The sequence below is a fragment of the Eschscholzia californica genome, unplaced genomic scaffold (genome assembly GCF_041429995.1).
Source record: "Eschscholzia californica isolate CP2 unplaced genomic scaffold, dmEscCali1.0.p SCAF_1, whole genome shotgun sequence".
NCBI lineage: Eukaryota > Viridiplantae > Streptophyta > Magnoliopsida > Ranunculales > Papaveraceae > Eschscholzia > Eschscholzia californica.
This window is the reverse complement of record NW_028238198.1, coordinates 34,478,432-34,497,347: the sequence shown is the minus strand read 5'-3', so window position 1 is coordinate 34,497,347 and position 18,916 is coordinate 34,478,432. Positions and strand designations below refer to the sequence as shown.

The following is an 18,916-nucleotide window of genomic DNA, read 5'->3' as shown; positions in this document are numbered from 1 at the left end:
ATCAAGTACATATAATTAGCATAACGCTTGTTTTTTTTTTTTTTTTTTTTTGTTGAGGAGCATAACGCTTGTTATAGCCTTTAGTTAACATCTTTTACTTTTCAGTCCTCTTTTAAAACTTTTGTGGATTGGTATTGTACTTTTATTTTTGAATGCAAGGTTTAATTCAAAAAAAAAAAAAAGAAATTATAAATAGGATTGTCTTGTTAACAACTTAATTATGTATGTCGTTAAAAGTTTAAAAAGTGTTAAAAAAAATAGGTTTTTTTTCATTAATTTCTCGTGGTGGTTTTTTTTTCCCAATTTGGGCCCAGCTCTTGAACTTTTCATGCATTCTTCTTGGCAAAATGTCCCAATAATGAAGGTTAATAAGGATAAGGTCCATGAGGTCGTGGGATCGAGTCTCGGTGGAAGCAGTTTCCCATCAAGATTATTCCATGTAATTTAGGTTATATATTAAGTAAATAATGTAATAATTTGTTGGCCTTCAGGCCTCTTTCATGTTGTCGGGCTTTAGGCCTCTTTCATTCGTGGTTTGAATTAGGCGGTTATCGTGCTTATCACATCTTCATGATGTATCAATGCCTTGTAACGACTAAATATCGTAGTCGAATTCTCACAAAAAAAGGTCCAAGGTTACAAAAAGAAATGGGCATGCCCAAAAATCATGTTAATATGGTCAAATAAGTATTTCGAATTTTTCTAATCGAGATAAAGAGTTTACAACTTTGAACAAAGAGAAACGGTTGGTCATCGTTTTGGGGAAATAAGAATAGTTTTCGGGGTGTAAAGACTTGATCTAAATTTGGATAATCTGGTTTGACCAATTTATTTTGTAAATTGTTATAGGGATATAAATTCAAGGACTTAAAAAACAATTTCAAATTTTGTATGGTTTACTAATTAATTATTCTAATAAACAAACAAAACCTACAAAATCTTCCTAGGAATAACCCAATCAAGTTATTTTAACACTTGTAGGCAACTTCATTAGACCTAAATTATTGTTCTTCAAGTTCTTCATCTTCTTGATTTTTCTTTCTTTATTCTTCAAAACTTTATTTGGTTCATAACTACTCTTTGAACCATTAATAACTTTGTTTTTCTTCAAAATCTTAGAGTAGTTAGACCCTCTTAAATCCTAAAATATGGACAAAGAACCTCACAAAATTGATAATGTTGATGGAAATATAGCTCAAGATAAGCATCATTAATGAAGGCCATAAATCATGGTTGGGTTTAGATGATCCTGAAGAGGTAATGACTTTTATTTATTTCAATTCTTTTTAACCTTAAAACCCCAGCTGGTTTCAAATCTTTTTTGGGGAAATGTAACGAGAACTATTATTATATATGGCCTTACATATTAACTAACTCGAAGTCGAATGTTTTTATTTTTTGAGTTTTCATTACTACTATTTAATGTTTATGGCTAATCGCATTAAAAAAAACCATGTAACATAAAGTGAACTGCTTCATTTCGTGGGCACAGGAAGCACGAAACATTACGTGGGAAAAGAAACCACGAAACGGGACTTATAAAGTTTTGGACCAAATTTACTCATTTTGTGGGCTAGTGCACAACTCTGGTTATGGAACTTTTTCGTGCATCTGACGCCACGACTCGTTTTGTGTCTGTGGAGTCCACGAAACAGGATTTAGAAAGTTTTGGACCAATTTTACACATTTCGTGGGCCAGTGCACAGCTCCGACTATGGTATCTTTTCGTGCATTTGACACCACGACACGTTTCGTGTTTGTGGTGTCCACGAAACGGGACTTCGAAAGTTTTGGACCAATTTTACTCATTTCGTGGGTCAGTGCACAACTCCGGTTATTGGACTTTTTCGTGCATCTGACACCACGACACGTTTCGTGTCTGTGGAGTCCACGAACGGGACTTGGAAAGTTGTGGACCAATTTTACTCATTTCGTGGCCAGTGCACAACTCCGGTTATGGATCTTTTCGTGCATCTGACACCACGACTCGTTTCGTGGCCGTGAAGTCCACGAAACGATACTTAAGAAAGTTTGGGACCACTTTAAATTTTGATCTAATTAAAAGTCGTATAAATTGAAATGCAAAAGAATGATACTGAGACATAAAATAAATTTTTCGATCGAATTAAAAGTCGTCTTGCATCTGAAACCCCTTTAAAAAATATGAAATATATTCAAGAAAATAAAAAGCATTGAAGTTGTCTTTAACTTTTAACTGCGCGATGTGCGCAATAGTCTCCCCTCGTCTTTGGAGAAATGGACTTGCTTGGACCACCCCGACATGTTCTCAACACATTAGCAAATTTTTGCAAACGAGATTTCTGAAAAGAATTTATATGAACATAGTTTATAGTCCAGTGATCAATAAAAATTTAACCCCATAAGCTGTATTACTTACCATTTTTTTTAACATACTTTCATAGTCTTTTGAGATTGGAGGATGAACTTCTTCAACTCTTACATAAGTTGGGTTACATACCTTCAGGTGAGAATCAGCTGCATACCATGACATGTAACCGTCTACAGTTTGTCTAGGAGTAGTCATGGGGAGACGAGATGAAGAAGATATGGAGCGGTTTCTTTGTTTTCCCATTCCTAAGCAGTTGATGGACCGTAATAAGCCACGTACCTCTTGCTCGGCAATACAACTTCAGTGGGTCATGAGAGCAAGGAGGTTTTGGAACTGACTGAACATATTTGAGTTGACTGAGGGTTTGTTAAGGATATAATAAACTAGTGATATCGAAACAGACAACCATCTCATGGTAGTATAACAACTCGTCAGCCTCATAATGATCTCCATACTTCACGTAAGGATCCCAAGAAACCTGCCCTAAACAACTTAAATTATAAACATTCATTTCGAAGTAACTGAAACTATTTTACGTATGAAAATTATAGTGCGTATATGACTTACTTCTGTAACTATCATGTTGTCCATTTTCTCCCTAAAATCTATAAGTGTTTTCTTTGTAGCTTAGGGATTCCTAGCAGGCTTAGGTAGCCATTTCGCACCCAACGACAACCCTTCTTGAAATTCCGATTTAACATTTCATTCATTAGGACTAGGAAAATCCTCATAAACCCAAAGCTAAGAAAATGGTTCAGAGATTTAGTAAACTAATTATGAAAATGAAAAAAATTATTGAGTGTGAAATTCGCACGTACCATAAGAAGGGTAAACCATCCACCCATCTGTTTCACTTCAAACCTGGTCGCAGTTGACATTTGATGCAGCAGGTTAGCAAGGCGGCGGAGCCTCATGAGTAGTTATGAAACTTGTCAAACTCTTCAAAACACTGAGGGTATTGAACATTAACCCTGGTCCCGCTCTTGTCGGGGCAAATACTAGATCCAACAGCGTAAAGTAAATACGCCATTGTCGAATACTCCTTCTTCTGCCTCAAATGATTATTCTTCGACTTTTCAAATTTTTCCTCAGAAACTCTAACTTCACTGTTTTCAAATGCCCGTTCTTTAAAGCTTATCTCGCCTCATTACGGACAAGTCCCAGAGTTCTATTCATCAAAGCTAACATTTCTTCCACGTTCATTATACCACTTGTTACACCATTTACCGCATTTCCATCAACAGGGAGATCAGTGATGTGTTTCACATCGTTTAGTGTGATCATCATCTACCCAAACGACAAATGGAAGGTGTTGGTTTCTGGATAAAACCTCTCCAAGGAAGCACTAATAAGTGTCTTGTCTGGCATTCGATGCGCATGATCAATAATTAATTGAAATCCGAATTTTTGAACCATTTGTTGTACGAAGATGCACTCATTGTGGAGCTCCCATTTATCAATCCACGCAGTTGTGGACTTCACGGTCAAAACTCGGTCCAGAAACTGGAAACCAACGTGTAATTTAAAAAAATAAAACAAAATATATAAGATAAAATATTAAAATAATTGACCATTCAAATATAAACACTTACCTTGCCATGTCATATATGGTTGGCAATGTGCCACCTGTAGAACTTAAGTAACTATCGGTCCACAGGAAATCCGTCCTCGTCAACTAGAGAGGGTTCTTCAACGACTTGGTGAGCCTCTTTTTCTGATGATTCGCCTCCTTCTCTTGCTTCTTCGCCTCCTTCTATCGCTTCTTCGCCTCATTCTCTCGCGTCTTCGCATCCTTCTCCCGACTCCTCACCCGACTCCTCGCCTGAGACGTCTCGTGATTCTTCTGCCTGCTCCTCGTTAACGATTTCATCACCCGACTTGTTTGACTCGTCGTCCGACAAATTACGTTGTTGTCTCGTACTCCCCTCAGCATTTTTTTGGTGCGTAACTCCTTACGTCGGACACGTTCAGACATAGCAGGGGATTTCCCCTACCGGTACGAACCACATCACGAGGGGGCACTTGAGCAGGTCGGTCTACTGTCAATTTTTTACGCCTACATAAGAAAATATTCCAAATAAGTATGTTGACTAATACAAAAATGGAACGTTGAAAGAGTTAACTACTATCAAAATGTAACTTACTTTTCAACAAAAAAAAAATCAAAATGTAACATACTCTGACCAATTTCGTGGGTCTATAAGATGCGAGCAAATTCGTGGGTAGTATAGTCACGAAACTTTCCCTGGGTTGGAGAACTACGAAAATTTTCATAGTTGGAGAATCACGAAATCTTTCGTGGGTCTCCAACTCACGAAATGCTCGTGAACTCCCTGGTTAAACACTCGAAGACATTCAACAACCGCAATCGTTTTCAGAATCGATTTCAATCAAATTCAATAGAAAGATTCGTCTGACACCTAAACCCTAAACAACCAATACATTCTAAGGTTACCAAAATCTAAATCCTAAAACCCTATGTTACAAATATCAAAACCCTATGTTTCTCAACACACCATACATATTAAAATGCTTTAACCTTCGTACATATTAGCGCCCTTAAACATCAATTGATCAAGCATTTTATAAGTTCTCTTCTCTCCCTTTCAACATTGAAAAACCTAAAAGATTTAGATCCTAGTATCATCTTTTATCTCGACCTTACTCAAAACCCTAACCTTGCCATGGTTTTCATAATTATTTAATTAGGATTTTGTGAATTGCAGGTATCAAACGGGTTTTATGGGTTTCTCAAAAAAAAAAAGGGTTTTATGGGTGCCTCTACGAGAGAATTTGTGTTGGTTCGTGGTTCTGCTAATGAAGATGGTGATGGCAGATACAAGCTTGAACACCAAACATTGTTAAATCAAATTTTGGAGCTGAAAAAAAGAGAATAACAGATTAAGAGAAGAAACAGAAAGGTTAAAGCATGCCAGTTCGAAAAGGATGAAGATGGGTGATGCCAAATCTAAAGCTCAATGAACAAGAAAACAATTTGTAATGAACATCAACTTTTACAAATATCAATTCAATCAAAATCTTATTAAAGATGATTTCCTAATCACTGTACCAAAACAGCAGGCCGAAATCCGACAAGGATGGCTGGCTTGGGGAGCCAAAACCGACCATCCATGTAGGCTTCCGGATTTGAGACTGCTTTTTCAGGAGAGCATCACATTATTACATATTATGTAAAACTATTATGGATTTCTTTTTTTTACCATTCCCAAATATAAAATTTGTTAATTTCGACCACAATACTAACAAGAGGACATGAAGTTTGATTAGTTCAAATACCAAATGTACCAAAATGCAAAGTATGTATAGTAGAGCATAAGATTCCTGTTAGGGTTTTAGACGCCAAAATGTTCAAGCATCATTTGTTTCACAGCAGTTGTGACTAAGAACACAGACAATTTGTAATATTCAAGAGAAGTCATAGTGGTGGAAGAGTTGGAATCAAGAATCATCATCTTCTTCTGCTTCGTCGAAGTCCCTGACCTTCACATCTGCATCTTCTCCATACTGAATGCAGTTGTCAATTTCAGACAGCACATTTCTTATGCTGAGATGATATAAAAATGCAAATACCAAGTCACTACAACTCCATAGTCGCAACAAAGATATCAGAGAGATTGAGCACTAAAATGTATGTGAAAGAGAGAGAGAGTACCTGGTCTCCTTCCTCAAGTCAAGAGGTATAAAGCTCACAATTCTGTTCTCATTCACCTAATGCATACAAGGGGATTAGTAAGTGAGCAAAACGGAACTGATAATCTCATGATTAGAAAACACTTACATATTACAAGACAAAGTGATAAGACTGAAAGAAGAAAACCATAAACATATTTGATTGGGTTAGTCGACCCACTCCTGGAAACTTAAGTATCTTACACTTGCCCCTGCTCCTTTTAATTTGTCGATGAATACAAATGATAATATGTAATCATTGCCCAAAGAAATGTAGAACATATACAAACCTCATAATTCAATACAGCTTACCAGTTCGATCAAAGCTTTATTTAGCTTTTGAAACTGAGGTGACATACGCTGATTCAGCTCCGATAATAAAACTTCTGGTTCTGGATCTAGGTAACTGCAAACAGAACGAACAAATATTTATTGGTACATGGGCCATGAAAATGGCCGAGGAAATGTGAAGCAGTACATCAGTGACTCAGTCAACTCACTCTTCAATACCCTTTTTGTTTTTCACAAGATCCATCTTGGAGAGAATATTAACATGGGGTAGCTCAAGCTGAACCATCGCAGAAAGTGATGCCATGCAACCGCTTATAAATTTGGTCACGTCAGTCATGAACTGATTATACATATTAAAAAAATTAAGAATTAGTAAACATCTGATTAAACAACAGAGATATTAGATAAGATGTGAAGAGTAAAAACAGATTACTAGGACAAACCTGTGAATCAAGCAAGTATACAACACAGACATTAAAATTCTTGCGTTTCAAATGTTCCACAAAGTTCCGAAGCACTGGGACGTGCGAAAAGAGTTCTATCTGGCCTTCAGATCATTAGAAGAATGATGTTAGATTTACAGTATGTGAATAACTAGACAAGAAGAAAAGTCCTATTTGAAGCAAATTAGCAGCAGATTTTATATAAGATGCAGAAATAACCGAGGTAGGCAAAAGAATGTTTCAGCACATATCTAACTTCAACAATAATACTTGTTTCCACGAGAACTTCTCTCCCAGGCTCTTTTGAGTAAAATAAAAATATTTTCCAGACCACTGAGACTCTCTCTCTATCCCCCTTCCAACGCATTAATTTGTCGCATCTAAAACCAAAACAAATATCTAAAAACCAAACTATGATAGATGAAGTTATATGGCAAAGAATAATCCCATCATATCTCCTTTCCTGGTCTCAGTAGATAAACTAGCAGACTTAACATCTATCTGTTAACAAATATCATGTCCCTTACATAAAATGGATAAGCATACTTCCCAGGTAGGGCAACCGTATTTACTCTAAGAAAAGGACAGTTCAAAAATGTACAAATAAATTGTGAAATGTATTTGTGCCTCATTTTAATCATTAGAAACATTAAAAGGAACATAAAGTACCTGGGCAGTCAAAAACAAAGTAGTCATCGTCCAAGAAATTTTCCAATTCTTCATCCAACCAATCATGTAAATTATCTTCAAGGTGTCTGAGCGTAAAAGTTGAGGGATTTCAAATTGAAACAACAAATACATAACTTCATGGTTATTTATACCGGTAAATAAGTAGACCATCTAGTGACCAGTGAACTCCCCGGTTTTGAGTTCATTGTGGCGAGACTATTTTCTAAAGGTGCACTCACATCATTTGGATGTACTCATAAGAGGGTATGAAAAAATAACTTTTCGGACAACAAAGTCCATATTCCATAAAGCTTCAAAGTGATTTCAATAACTTCAAGTCAAATCAAATGGTCGCACCCGAGACTTCTTGGGTCATATCATACTCGAGTTAATTAAATGTGAAAATGGGTAAATGCGAAGAAAAATATCGAAAGAGAAATAAAAGGATACTCCATGCAGTAAATAAGGCCGCCATTTGGACCTAGGCCAAGCTCCTCCATAACATCTTCCAAAGAAATAAGTTCTCTTATATCTGCAAACAAAAATAAATAGCTTATTAACTCTGATATATGGAAACTTAACACTACACATTTAAATGCTTCAAACTAAATGAAACTTTGGTTACCCATAGCTACAGGATAGTCGAAATTTTCAGCCGCTGGATCGAGATTTATAATATTAATGCTTCTCCGAACAGTTTCACAGTGTTTGTACAAACTAGAGCAGTATGTTGACTGATAAAAAAGGGAAAAAAAAGGTGTTAAAAGCAAACTCAACATAAAATTACCATGAATTAGCTTCAACAAATGATATCAAGACATACCCAAAACCCTAAAAACACAACAAAACTAATCAGAGAAAGAAAATAAGATAAGAGAGAGAAAAGGAGAATAAGATAATCACCTTCCCACTACCAGCAGGACCAATAACTAACTGAGCGTAACCCATGATTCTAAAATGGATTTAGGCTGCTTAGTTTGACAGGACGAAGAACCTAATTGCCCGAGTAACAGCAACAGCAGCGCAATCTAAACACCAAACGGCACCAACAAATACTAAACTCAGTATGTATGAAGAACTCATAAAGTCACAAAAATCATAAGCATAGTAACATAAACCCTAACAATTTCATAAAAATTTCACAAATTCAACTATCATAAATCATAAAAACTTCAAAACAAAATAGAATCTTAAAACTTTAGGTATCAAAACCCCTAAAATTTCAGTAGGTAATCACAAATATTTCTGAACTTATCATAAACCCTAACAATTTCATAAAGTAATGATAACAATAGTTGGGAGGAAGATAATAAACCCTAACTTTACCTTTAGCTTTTTGTCAGTAATACATGAATTTTTGTTGGAGGAAGATGATAAACCCTAACCCTAAAACCCTAACCCTAAAACCCTAACGAGAAGACGGACCAAAACTGAACTCTTCTCTATTTCCCTCTCTTCAACACGAGCTTCAGTGGTCTTCTACTTCTCAAAACTAGTTTCCCTCCCTTCAAATAGGGAAGGATGCTTTTTAGATTATAACATAAAATCAGGGACCCGAAAGCAAATATTAAATAAGATAGACTATCCCCAATTAATATATGAGAAATTAAAAACTAGGAAAGTTTCCTATTAGTATATTTTTTAAATCTTCTTTGGATTTTACTTAACCCAAATCAATACTAAATTTTAGGAACTAAAAGTTCCCTAAAAATTGATATTAAAACCAAGAAATCTCAAAGTTTTTTTTATAATTTATATCATCATTATATAATAACCACATTCTCTCACTAAAAACTCTAACAAGAGTTTTATAATTTTCCGACAGAGTAGTAGTAGTAATGGTTAAGATTAACAAAGAGAGAAAAACAAGTATGGGTCGTAAAAGGATTCCAATACAAAAGATTGAGATTAAAGCAAATAGACAAGTTACTTTTTCAAAAAGAAGAAGTGGTCTTGTTAAAAAAGCAAGTGAATTATGCATCTTATGCAATGTTGAAATTGCATTAATAGTTTTTTCTCCTGCTGGTAAAGCTTACACTTTTGCCCATCCAAGTATCGATTCCGTTTTAGACCGATTCTTAAATCGACAAGTTTTCGGTACTTCTCGAAACATCACTAGACATGGTGGTGGTGGTGGTGGTGGGTATCATCAACAACAACAGCAAAAACATATGGGAGTTGTTAATCAATTAGAATTAGAGAAGAAGAGAGGAGAAGCTCTAAAAAAGTTTAGCAAATATAGTAATGATGATATGTTTTGGTGGGAAGCACCTATTGAGGATATGGATTTGTCTGAATTACAACATATGAGAGCAGCAATGGAAGAATTGAAGAACAAAGTTATTGAAAGAGTTCACAATATTAATATGAATGGAGCTTCTTCTTCTTCTTCTTCTTCTTCTTCTTCCTCAGTGACGACAATGCCGTTGATTGTGAATCCGATCGTTTCGATTAATCCCTTCGATAATAGTACTAGTAGTAATGTTCATCAAAACTTGACACAATGCAATTCAGCAATTGTTCCTTTAGATAAGTTCGATATTCTTCGAAACTTGCTAGAATGCAATTCAGAAATTGTTCTTTCAGATAACTTCGGTGGTTTCGATGGGGTTCTTTGAAGTTTAGTAGTTTAGCTTTTCTAACTTTTTAGTTGATTTATGACTTATTATTTCATTGAAGTTGATGAATTTATGAAAGTATTAATAAATTATGAATAACTCCTGTTTTCGTTCTTCGTTTTGAAAGACCCCTTAATTGCCGAATTCGCAATCTGATACAGTAGATGAAGTACAGATTGTAGAAGTAAAGAAAGCAAGTTCCTAGTAGCTGAAAAACATCTAATGCATTCACAATTTTGTTTTGTTTTCTTATATTTTCTTGCTTTGGTACCAAGCAATGTTTCCGTTTAAAGAATCATGAGGTTCTATTGTCAATTTTACTACCTGAGTTTACTGTAGAATTCATCTTCTTGAGCTCATCCTGATTCGGTCAAAAACTGATCTCTTGGTTCAACTTTATTTATTATCTCTTTTACGGGTTCTTTTTCTATCTTAATTTATGTCAAATAATGTGGAGAAAGTAACAATTGACATACCAGGTTTCTTCTAAATGAGTTTGCTAGACCTTTCCCAGGTGTGGCTCGCCTGCTCTGAAGCTTCATCTGGCTTCTATGAGGACTCCAGATAGAACCTATTACCATTATTCTCAAATTGCATCTGTCCGAAGCTACCTGACGAATAACTATGTGAAACGCCAACGCCTGATGGGTTTAAGGAAGAATCCCCGAGCTGAATGTTGCTGTTCCCTGTGCTGAATGGTCTCTGCCTAGATCCAGCAATAGTAGGAGTCGGGTATCTTTCCTCTTCCATCTCCTAAAAAGCCACAATGGAATAGCTTAAAAGCGTGCCACTATAGTGTGTGAACAAACAGCAACATCTATAGATAGTTTTTAACAAAAAGCATACCGCCATAGTTGAACTTAAATTTAATAACTTTTCGTTGATCCACATATGATCAACGAAAAGTTTGGAGAATCGAACTTCTGGATGTGGATCTAGAATTAGGAGCTTCAGTTCTATGGAGGCCTGAACCTGCGTGAAGAAGTTCTAAGACCCCTTTAATTTGAGAAAAGTACACAACCTTGCTGCTTGTTTTCCTAATTCATTTAGCACTAATTAAATGGCACATTAATATAATTAGATACAGGGAACAAGTTAATGGTAACTGCTATTACTTGTTAAAATCACGATTATGTGATAATCGGAGATAGATGAACATAAATTAGACGACACATATTTAACGAGGTTCGATCGGATATTCACGACCTACATCCTCGGATAAAGCCTGAATGGCTACATACTTTATTAACCACAACTGTGGTGATTCGTTACAATAATCGAATAGTAATCGAATGATTTAATCCTCAGAACCATTTCTTATTTATAGAGAAATTAGGATCAGGGTTCCTAGGTTATCCTAACTAAACTAAGAAACAATATAAAATATATCTAATAATAATATTAGATATATTACAAGAAATAGTTTAAATATATGAAACTGAATATTCTTGATCTTCACATATCTTCAAATATCTTTAGTCTTGATTGTCGGATCTCCTCATCTCGATTCGTCTCTTATATCACGTGTTTACACACGTATCTCAACACCCTCCCGCAAGTCGGAACAAAACTTTTGAAGTGACCGACTTGAAGAAAAGAGTGAAATAATCACATCCAAAACCTTCTTCACACTCTTCTTGAAAACCTCATTAGCCATAACTGATAACATAATGTCATCTTCTACCCGGTATTCTCGGTTTGGAAGTGAGAACAATAAACACAAGAGAATTTTGTAAAAGTCGAACAAATCAACAAAGTGACTGGAAAGTAGAATCACAACGAAAGAAAATCGTTGGAAAGAGAGGAATTTTTTTTTTTGAATCTGAATTCAAACCTAGGGTTTTGACTTGAGAAGTTCAAATGAAGAAATCAGAACAAGAGATCAACCAGGATAAATTGATTTTGGTTTAGTCTTGTCTGGATCAATCTTCACGAAGAAGAGGAAGTCTTCTCATAGATAATAACAATCGCCCTGGCTCTGATACCATGTTAAAATCGCGATTATGTGATAATCGGAGATAGATGAACATAAATTAGACGACACATATTTAACGAGGTTCGGTCGGATATTCACGACCTACATCCTCGGATAAAGCCTGAATGGCTACATACTTTATTAACCACAACTGTGGTGATTCGTTACAATAATCGAATAGTAATCGAATGATTTAATCCTCAGAACCATATCTTATTTATAGAGAAATTAGGATCAGGGTTCCTAGGTTATCCTAACTAAACTAAGAAACAATATAAAATATATCTAATAATAATATTAGATATATTACAAGAAATATTTTAAATATATGAAACTGAATATTCTTGATCTTCACATATCTTCAAATATCTTTAGTCTTGATTGTCGGATCTCCTCATCTCGATTCGTCTCTTATATCACGTGTTTACACACGTATCTCAACATTACTTCCTCTTCATTTTGGATGTTATGGGCGGCTATAGCTTATACATTTGTCAGGGAGTACTTTAAACTATTTTAGGTACTGACCAGACAATATATTTGCAAGCAATCGACTAAAAAAAAAGTCATATACCTGAGTTGATGGGACTCCAATGCCGCAAACCAAAAGTAGAAGGGATAGTAAGCACAGTTGAACTGTTATGTCTAATAAGTGGTAAATAAGGCCCACAGAAAGATCTAGGCGCGCAGTTCCATAGCCACGACGAGGTACAAACAAGAAGTTCCAGAGAGACGAACAACATAACATATAGAAAAATAGGGTCTATCTTCATTCGGAGAATCTTAAAGCTATGAAGCTCCATTACACTTGAAAATGTTTGCTCAGAATTTAGTAGAGCGACTCCAAGTGTCCAAGTAATACTACCAGAACCAACAATGACTTGACTATCCTTAATGTGCAAGCCCTCTCTCAATAGTGACACGATATACGGTGCCCTAAAGCAATACTGTTCAATAAAAGGGGTAGGAGGAACACTGCCCCTTGCAACTTCCCATATTTGTTCACATAACTCCTGACCCTTCTTCAGCACATTATCGAGGGCGGGTGTTAAAGTCAAGTTAAAAATCGAAATAGTGACATACCACAAAGAATCCGGAAATAGCAGAGAACTGCCCGTGGGGATGAGGCAAACCATCTGTAAGAGCACAAGGTTGTAGCTCAAAATCAACTCTTGTTTTACTCCGAACCACTCTTGACATTTACTTTGGCAAGTGCACTACATTCTCCCCAGTTGGGAGAAATAGTCCCACATGGGAGAAGGGGTAACTAGCAACCAAGAATATAATGACTAGGTCCTCTCTAGTCATTGCCAATTGGTTTTGAGTTGGAGCACCAATCAACTGAAGATTTATCTTTCTTCCTTTACCCGTATTGCTTTCCCTGATCGTGGGACTCCCACCTTCATCATTTAGTGTGGAGCAATGTGAACACACACATTTCTCTTTGTATCCAGTCTGCAAGCATGGATGCTTAAGCTCTGTATTCCCATTAACTAGATCCTTGCTAGTAATTCCAGGAAGTCTCTTGAGTAGATAGACAACAGATTTATCAAATGGCATCATTCAAACCATAACCCGAGAGAGCATAGGGACTAAGATGATGATTAATTGCTCCAACACTTAGGTTTAAACTAGTCTCTGTGGGTCCAAGTCCTTGGTCTCAAAAGTAACTTGCAAAGATGAACCCCCCAAGTCAAGTGCACCAAATGTTTCTTTTGGAGGTACTGCAGCCTCCGGACTCCACCCGTTGAATGAAGGAAGACAGAAGTACTTTTATGAGCATAGATTGGTATCTGCTGTTAATGTATTGATGTATATTTGTAATTTACATTTTTCACAAGGATAGCTTTGTAATTAACATTTTGAGTTTCCCTCTATAAATACAAAACATACCCTACTTTCTAGGGTATCTTGAGCTCAACTTCACATGGTATCAAGAGCAACTCATCTTTTTCTTGGCTTTCTGTGTCATCTCGGTTTCTAATGGCTTCCTTCAATGCCGCCACTTCTCCTCCTCCTTCTTCTCCTTCTTCTTCTTCTCCTTCTTCTTCCTCAATGCCCTTCCCTGCTCTTTCAAACATAGCCAATCTGGTGTCCATTCGGTTAGACAATACCAATTACCTCCTATGGAAAAGCCAACTATTACCTATTCTACACTCTCAAGATCTCTTCAAGTATGTTAATGGCTCCCACCCTCCTCCACCTGAGTTTCTTACATCCCCAAATGAATCTTCCTCTACCCAACTCATTAACCCTGATTATTTGTATTGGTATCGCATTGACCAGATGTTACTATCATGGATTAATGCAACTCTTACTGAACCTGTCTTAACTCAAGTTCTTGGCTTAACATCATCTCGATCAGTATGGGAATCTCTTGAACGTAATTTTTCATCCCTCAACTCTGCTCGTCTAATGAACCTGAAACTTCAACTTCAAACCATTAAGAAAGGCTCTTCCTCTATTTCTGATTATCTTCTTCGTATCAAACAAATTTCAGATTCTCTTGCAGCCATTGGACACTCTGTTCCTGATAATGAACTGGTTCTTATAGTATTATCTGGTCTATCTTCTGATTATGAAAACTTTGTTACTTCAATCACTACTCGACTGGTTCCTCCCACTTACAGTGAGCTTCACTCCCTTCTTCTCACTCAGGAATTTCGTATTGATCTCCTTAAACAACAACAACTTCAGCCCACTGCTCTGTTTTCTTCTTCAGCAAACCCTTCTTCCATACGCCCTTCCTCTTCCTCTGTTTTTCGAGGTAACAGAGGACGTTATAACAGAGGAAGAGGTAACAGATCTTTCAATGGAAACAGAGGCAACCCTTAGGGATTCTATAATACTAATCGAAATGCTTCTTATTCTGTTCTTGGTCCTCCTCCATCCAATACTCATCAACTAATTTGTCAATATTGTGGGAAACCAGGCCACACAGCTCGAAATTGTTATAGTCTTCCCCAATCAAATGATCTAGCTCGTGCTTTTGCTGCTATGGGAGTGGATTCTGCTCCAGCTGACCCAAATTGGTATCTTGACTCAGGAGCCACTATGCACATTTCGTCTGATGTTGCATCTACTTCAGCTCGATTTGATCTCTCCACTCCTGATCATGTCATGATGGGTACTGGTCAGCTAACCCCTGTTTCGGGTGTGGGTAATGTTTTCTTCCCTTCTCATCAATGTCATCTTAATAATGTTCTTATTGTTCCTAAGTTCAAAAAGAACCTAATCTCTGTTTCTAACCTTCTCAAAGACTTTAACTGTTTTGTTCTCTTTCATCGTAATGGTTTCCTTGTTCAGGAAATTCCAACCGGGAGGACACTCCTCGTCGGAACGATCAATGATGGCCTCTTTCGTCTATCGAACTCTGATAAAGCTTCACCATCACTCTCTCTTTTTGCTTCGTCCTTATCCTCTGCTTCTCCAGTATCATCAGAGGTCTGGCATCGACGTCTAGCTCATCCCCACCAAAAAGTTTTTAATTCTGTTATTCAAAACAATGCTTTAAAGTTTAAGAACTCTGTAATGACTTTATCTAAATGCTTGAGTTGTGTGTCTGGTAAGCACCATCGTCTACCCTTTACTTCTGTTAATCATCACTCTTCTGCACCTAATGAAATGATTCACACCGACCTTTGGGGTCCTTCACCGGTTGTTTCACCGTCCGGTCATCGATATGTACTGTTATTGGTTGATGATTACACACGATTCACTTGGATATACTTTCTACAATCGAAATCTGAAGTTACTCTGCATTTCAAAACATTCAAAACCTTTGTAGAAAAACAATTTGGCTGTCCAATTAAAGTCTTACAATCTGATGGTGGTGGAGAATTTGTCAACAATGAACTGTCAAATTTTTTGATTCAAAATGGTATCCAACATCGTCGATCTTGCCCTCATACTCCTCAACAAAATGGAGTAGCTGAGCGCAAGATACGACACTTAGTTGAAACGGCTTTATGCCTTATTCATCATGCCTCTGTTCCTCTCAAATTCTGGACAGAGGCATTTCAGACTGCAATTTACACATTGAATCGTTTGCCAACCCCTGTCCTTCAAGGTCTATCCCCTTTTGAGAAACTTCTTCATCAAAAACCCTCATATAATGACTTACGGACTTTTGGATGCCAATGCTTTCCTTTATTGAGTCCCTATCGATCTTCGAAATTGGATGTTAAAACTAAACCCTGTGTGTTTCTAGGGTATAGCCCGCATCATAAAGGATACAAATGCCTCGGTATAGCTACTTCCAGGGTCTATCTTTCTCGCCATGTCCTATTTGACGAAGAAGTTTTCCCCTTCTCTGTTCCCACTTCGTCTTCTTCGTCCAATGTTCTAAACCCTAATTTCCCTGTTACAACTCTTCAATGGACGGTTCCTATTTTCCCACATTCTATCTCTGACCATACACCTGTCCCACCTCCTCAAAATCAGTCCACTAACGCTGCAGCCGCTGTTCCCATTAATTCTGAAACTCCTGTCTCCTCTGATCCACATGTCCCTTTACGCCTTCCCATTTTTCAAAATATATCCTCTCATGTAATGCCATCTGTCCCCTCCTTGTCGTTAGAACCTAATACTCAGTCAACCCAACCGGGTGGTCCCCATCCTTCTCATGCAGTAGACACGCCATCACCGTCCTCTTCTACACGTAACACCCCACCCACTACTTTACCAAATATTTCATCTTCGTCTTCCATTCCTTCAACCCTAGCGAATTCAGAACCTCCTCCATCTATTTCAAAATCAAAACCTTCTACTCACCCAATGATAACTAGAAATCGAGATGGCACAAGAAAGCCCAAGGTTATACTCAACACATGTTCTGTTTCTATTCTAGATGAACCTCAATCGTTTTTACAGGCTTCGAAAATTCCTCATTGGAGAAAGGCAATGGAAGAAGAGATCTCGGCTCTACACAAAAATAATACCTGGTCATTGGTTCGTCCTCCACCTGATTCCAACATCATTGATTGTAAATGGATTTACAAAGTAAAACAAAAAGCAGATGGTTCGGTTCAAAGATTTAAAGCAAAATTAGTCGCCCGAGGTTATTCTCAACAGTACGGCTTAGATTACGAAGAGACTTATAGTCCGGTGGTTCGTCCAGCAACAATTCGATCTGTTCTATCTCTTGCAGTTACAGGTAATTGGAATTTACGACAATTAGATGTCAAAAATGCTTTTCTGCATGGTGATCTTCAAGAGTCTGTTTTCATGACTCAACCCAAGGGTTTTGAAGATCCATCTCGACCAACACATGTCTGTAAATTGAACAAGGCTTTATACGGTCTCAAGCAAGCCCCTAGGGCATGGCATTTTCGGTTTAGTAGTTGTCTATTGAAAATGGGATTCAATCAATCTGTTTCCGATCCGTCTATGTTTTATCATCGAGTAGGCTCGGATTTAACCATCTTATTACTATATGTAGACGATATCTTGGTCACTGGTTCTTCCTTAAATTTCTTGGCTGACTTGATTAAAAATCTAAAACTTCAATTTGATATGTCGGATTTGGGGGATCTCAGTTATTTTTTAGGAATGGAGGCAAGTATATCTTCTGATGATCTAGTTTTAACACAATCAAAGTATATTAAAGATATTCTCTCTCGTTTTGGCATGGAAAGTTCAAAACCAGTAACAACTCCGGTGTGTTCTGGTTCAAAAATGTCGAAGTTTGATGGTAAGATTCTTACAGATCCTAAGTTATTTAGAAGTTTAGTGGGGGCCCTTCAATATCTCACCCTCACTAGACCTGACATCTCTTATGCCGTGAATCAAGTTTCAAAATTCATGGGTTCTCCGACGACAACCCATTTGATAGCAGCTAAACGGATTTTACGTTATCTGAGTGGTTCTCTTACTATTGGTCTGGTTTTCCGACGAGCCAAATGTCTCCCACTTATTGGTTTTTCAGATGCTGACTGGGCAGGGTCCCCGGATGACCGTCGTTCGACAAGTGGATTTGCAATTTTTATGGGCCCTAATCTGATCGCTTGGGCCTCCAAAACCCAACCAACTGTGGCCCGCTCTTCCACGGAGGCAGAATACAAGGCCGTGGCCCATGCTACAGCTGAACTTACTTGGGTCAAGAACTTACTCCATGAGTTGGGTTTTCCTATAATCACACCTCCGGTTGTCTATTGTGACAACATTAGCACCACGTACCTTACGGTCAATCCAATTCTTCATTCGAAAACGAAACATGCTGCCATAGACTTTCACTTTGTTAGAGAACAAGTGAAGAAGGGTCTTCTTAAAGTTCAATTTATTCCGGGCTCTGGCCAACTGGCCGACATTTTTACCAAAGGACTCTCAACCTCAAGGTTTCATGAACTTACATACAAGCTCTCTCTAGTTCCTGGGCGTTCGGCTTGAGGGGGGGTGTTAATGTATTGATGTATATTTGTAATTTACATTTTTCACAAGGATAGCTTTGTAATTAACATTTTGAGTTTCCCTCTATAAATACAAAACATACCCTACTTTCTAGGGTATCTTGAGCTCAACTTCACATCTGCTTTTCTGCCCACCAAAGAAGTGGGTTTATTGCTTCACTCAAGCCAGATACATTCTTCACTAGCTTATCAAACCCGCTCAGTCTCCACTCGTTGGTAGGCACGTCCACTCGTTGAACTCAGTTTTCTTTGACCACCTTCAGGTAATGTTCTCAACACAATGGGGAGATTTTCATTTTGGTTGAGATTGATTCTGTGGCTTGTAAATCTGATCATAGTAGCATGCTAAGTTAAATGGAAGATTAAACTATTATCTAGCATCCTCTGACATTGAAGATGGGCGTGCCCACTCGAATCTTAAATAAAAGAAACGGGTCGGACACCTGGTAATTGCCACCGCTGTCAAATTATGT

General features: G+C 37.3%; 2 protein-coding genes and 1 pseudogene across 2 annotated transcripts; 1 reads left to right on the top strand and 2 right to left on the bottom strand.

Moving 5' to 3' along the window:
* Positions 1-5,557: 5,557 nt before the first annotated feature.
* LOC147566324 (GPN-loop GTPase 3-like) lies at positions 5,558-9,310 on the bottom strand. Its single transcript, XM_086652808.1, has 10 exons — positions 8,770-9,310; positions 8,347-8,471; positions 8,069-8,177; positions 7,894-7,975; positions 7,444-7,529; positions 6,775-6,878; positions 6,541-6,671; positions 6,353-6,446; positions 6,024-6,079; positions 5,558-5,915 (listed from the first exon to the last, which is right to left on the bottom strand). Exons 2-10 carry the CDS (start codon positions 8,389-8,391, stop codon positions 5,810-5,812), a joined length of 813 nt encoding a protein of 270 aa, XP_086508934.1. The 5' UTR covers positions 8,392-8,471; positions 8,770-9,310; the 3' UTR covers positions 5,558-5,809.
* Positions 9,311-9,314: 4 nt separating this feature from the next.
* Positions 9,315-10,061, top strand: LOC147566323 (agamous-like MADS-box protein AGL61). Its single transcript, XM_086654191.1, has one exon. It carries the CDS (start codon positions 9,315-9,317, stop codon positions 10,059-10,061), a length of 747 nt encoding a protein of 248 aa, XP_086510317.1.
* An 89-nt stretch (positions 10,062-10,150) lies between these two features.
* LOC147566322 (putative apyrase 7) lies at positions 10,151-14,285 on the bottom strand (annotated as a pseudogene).
* Between the last annotated feature and the right edge of the window lie 4,631 nt (positions 14,286-18,916).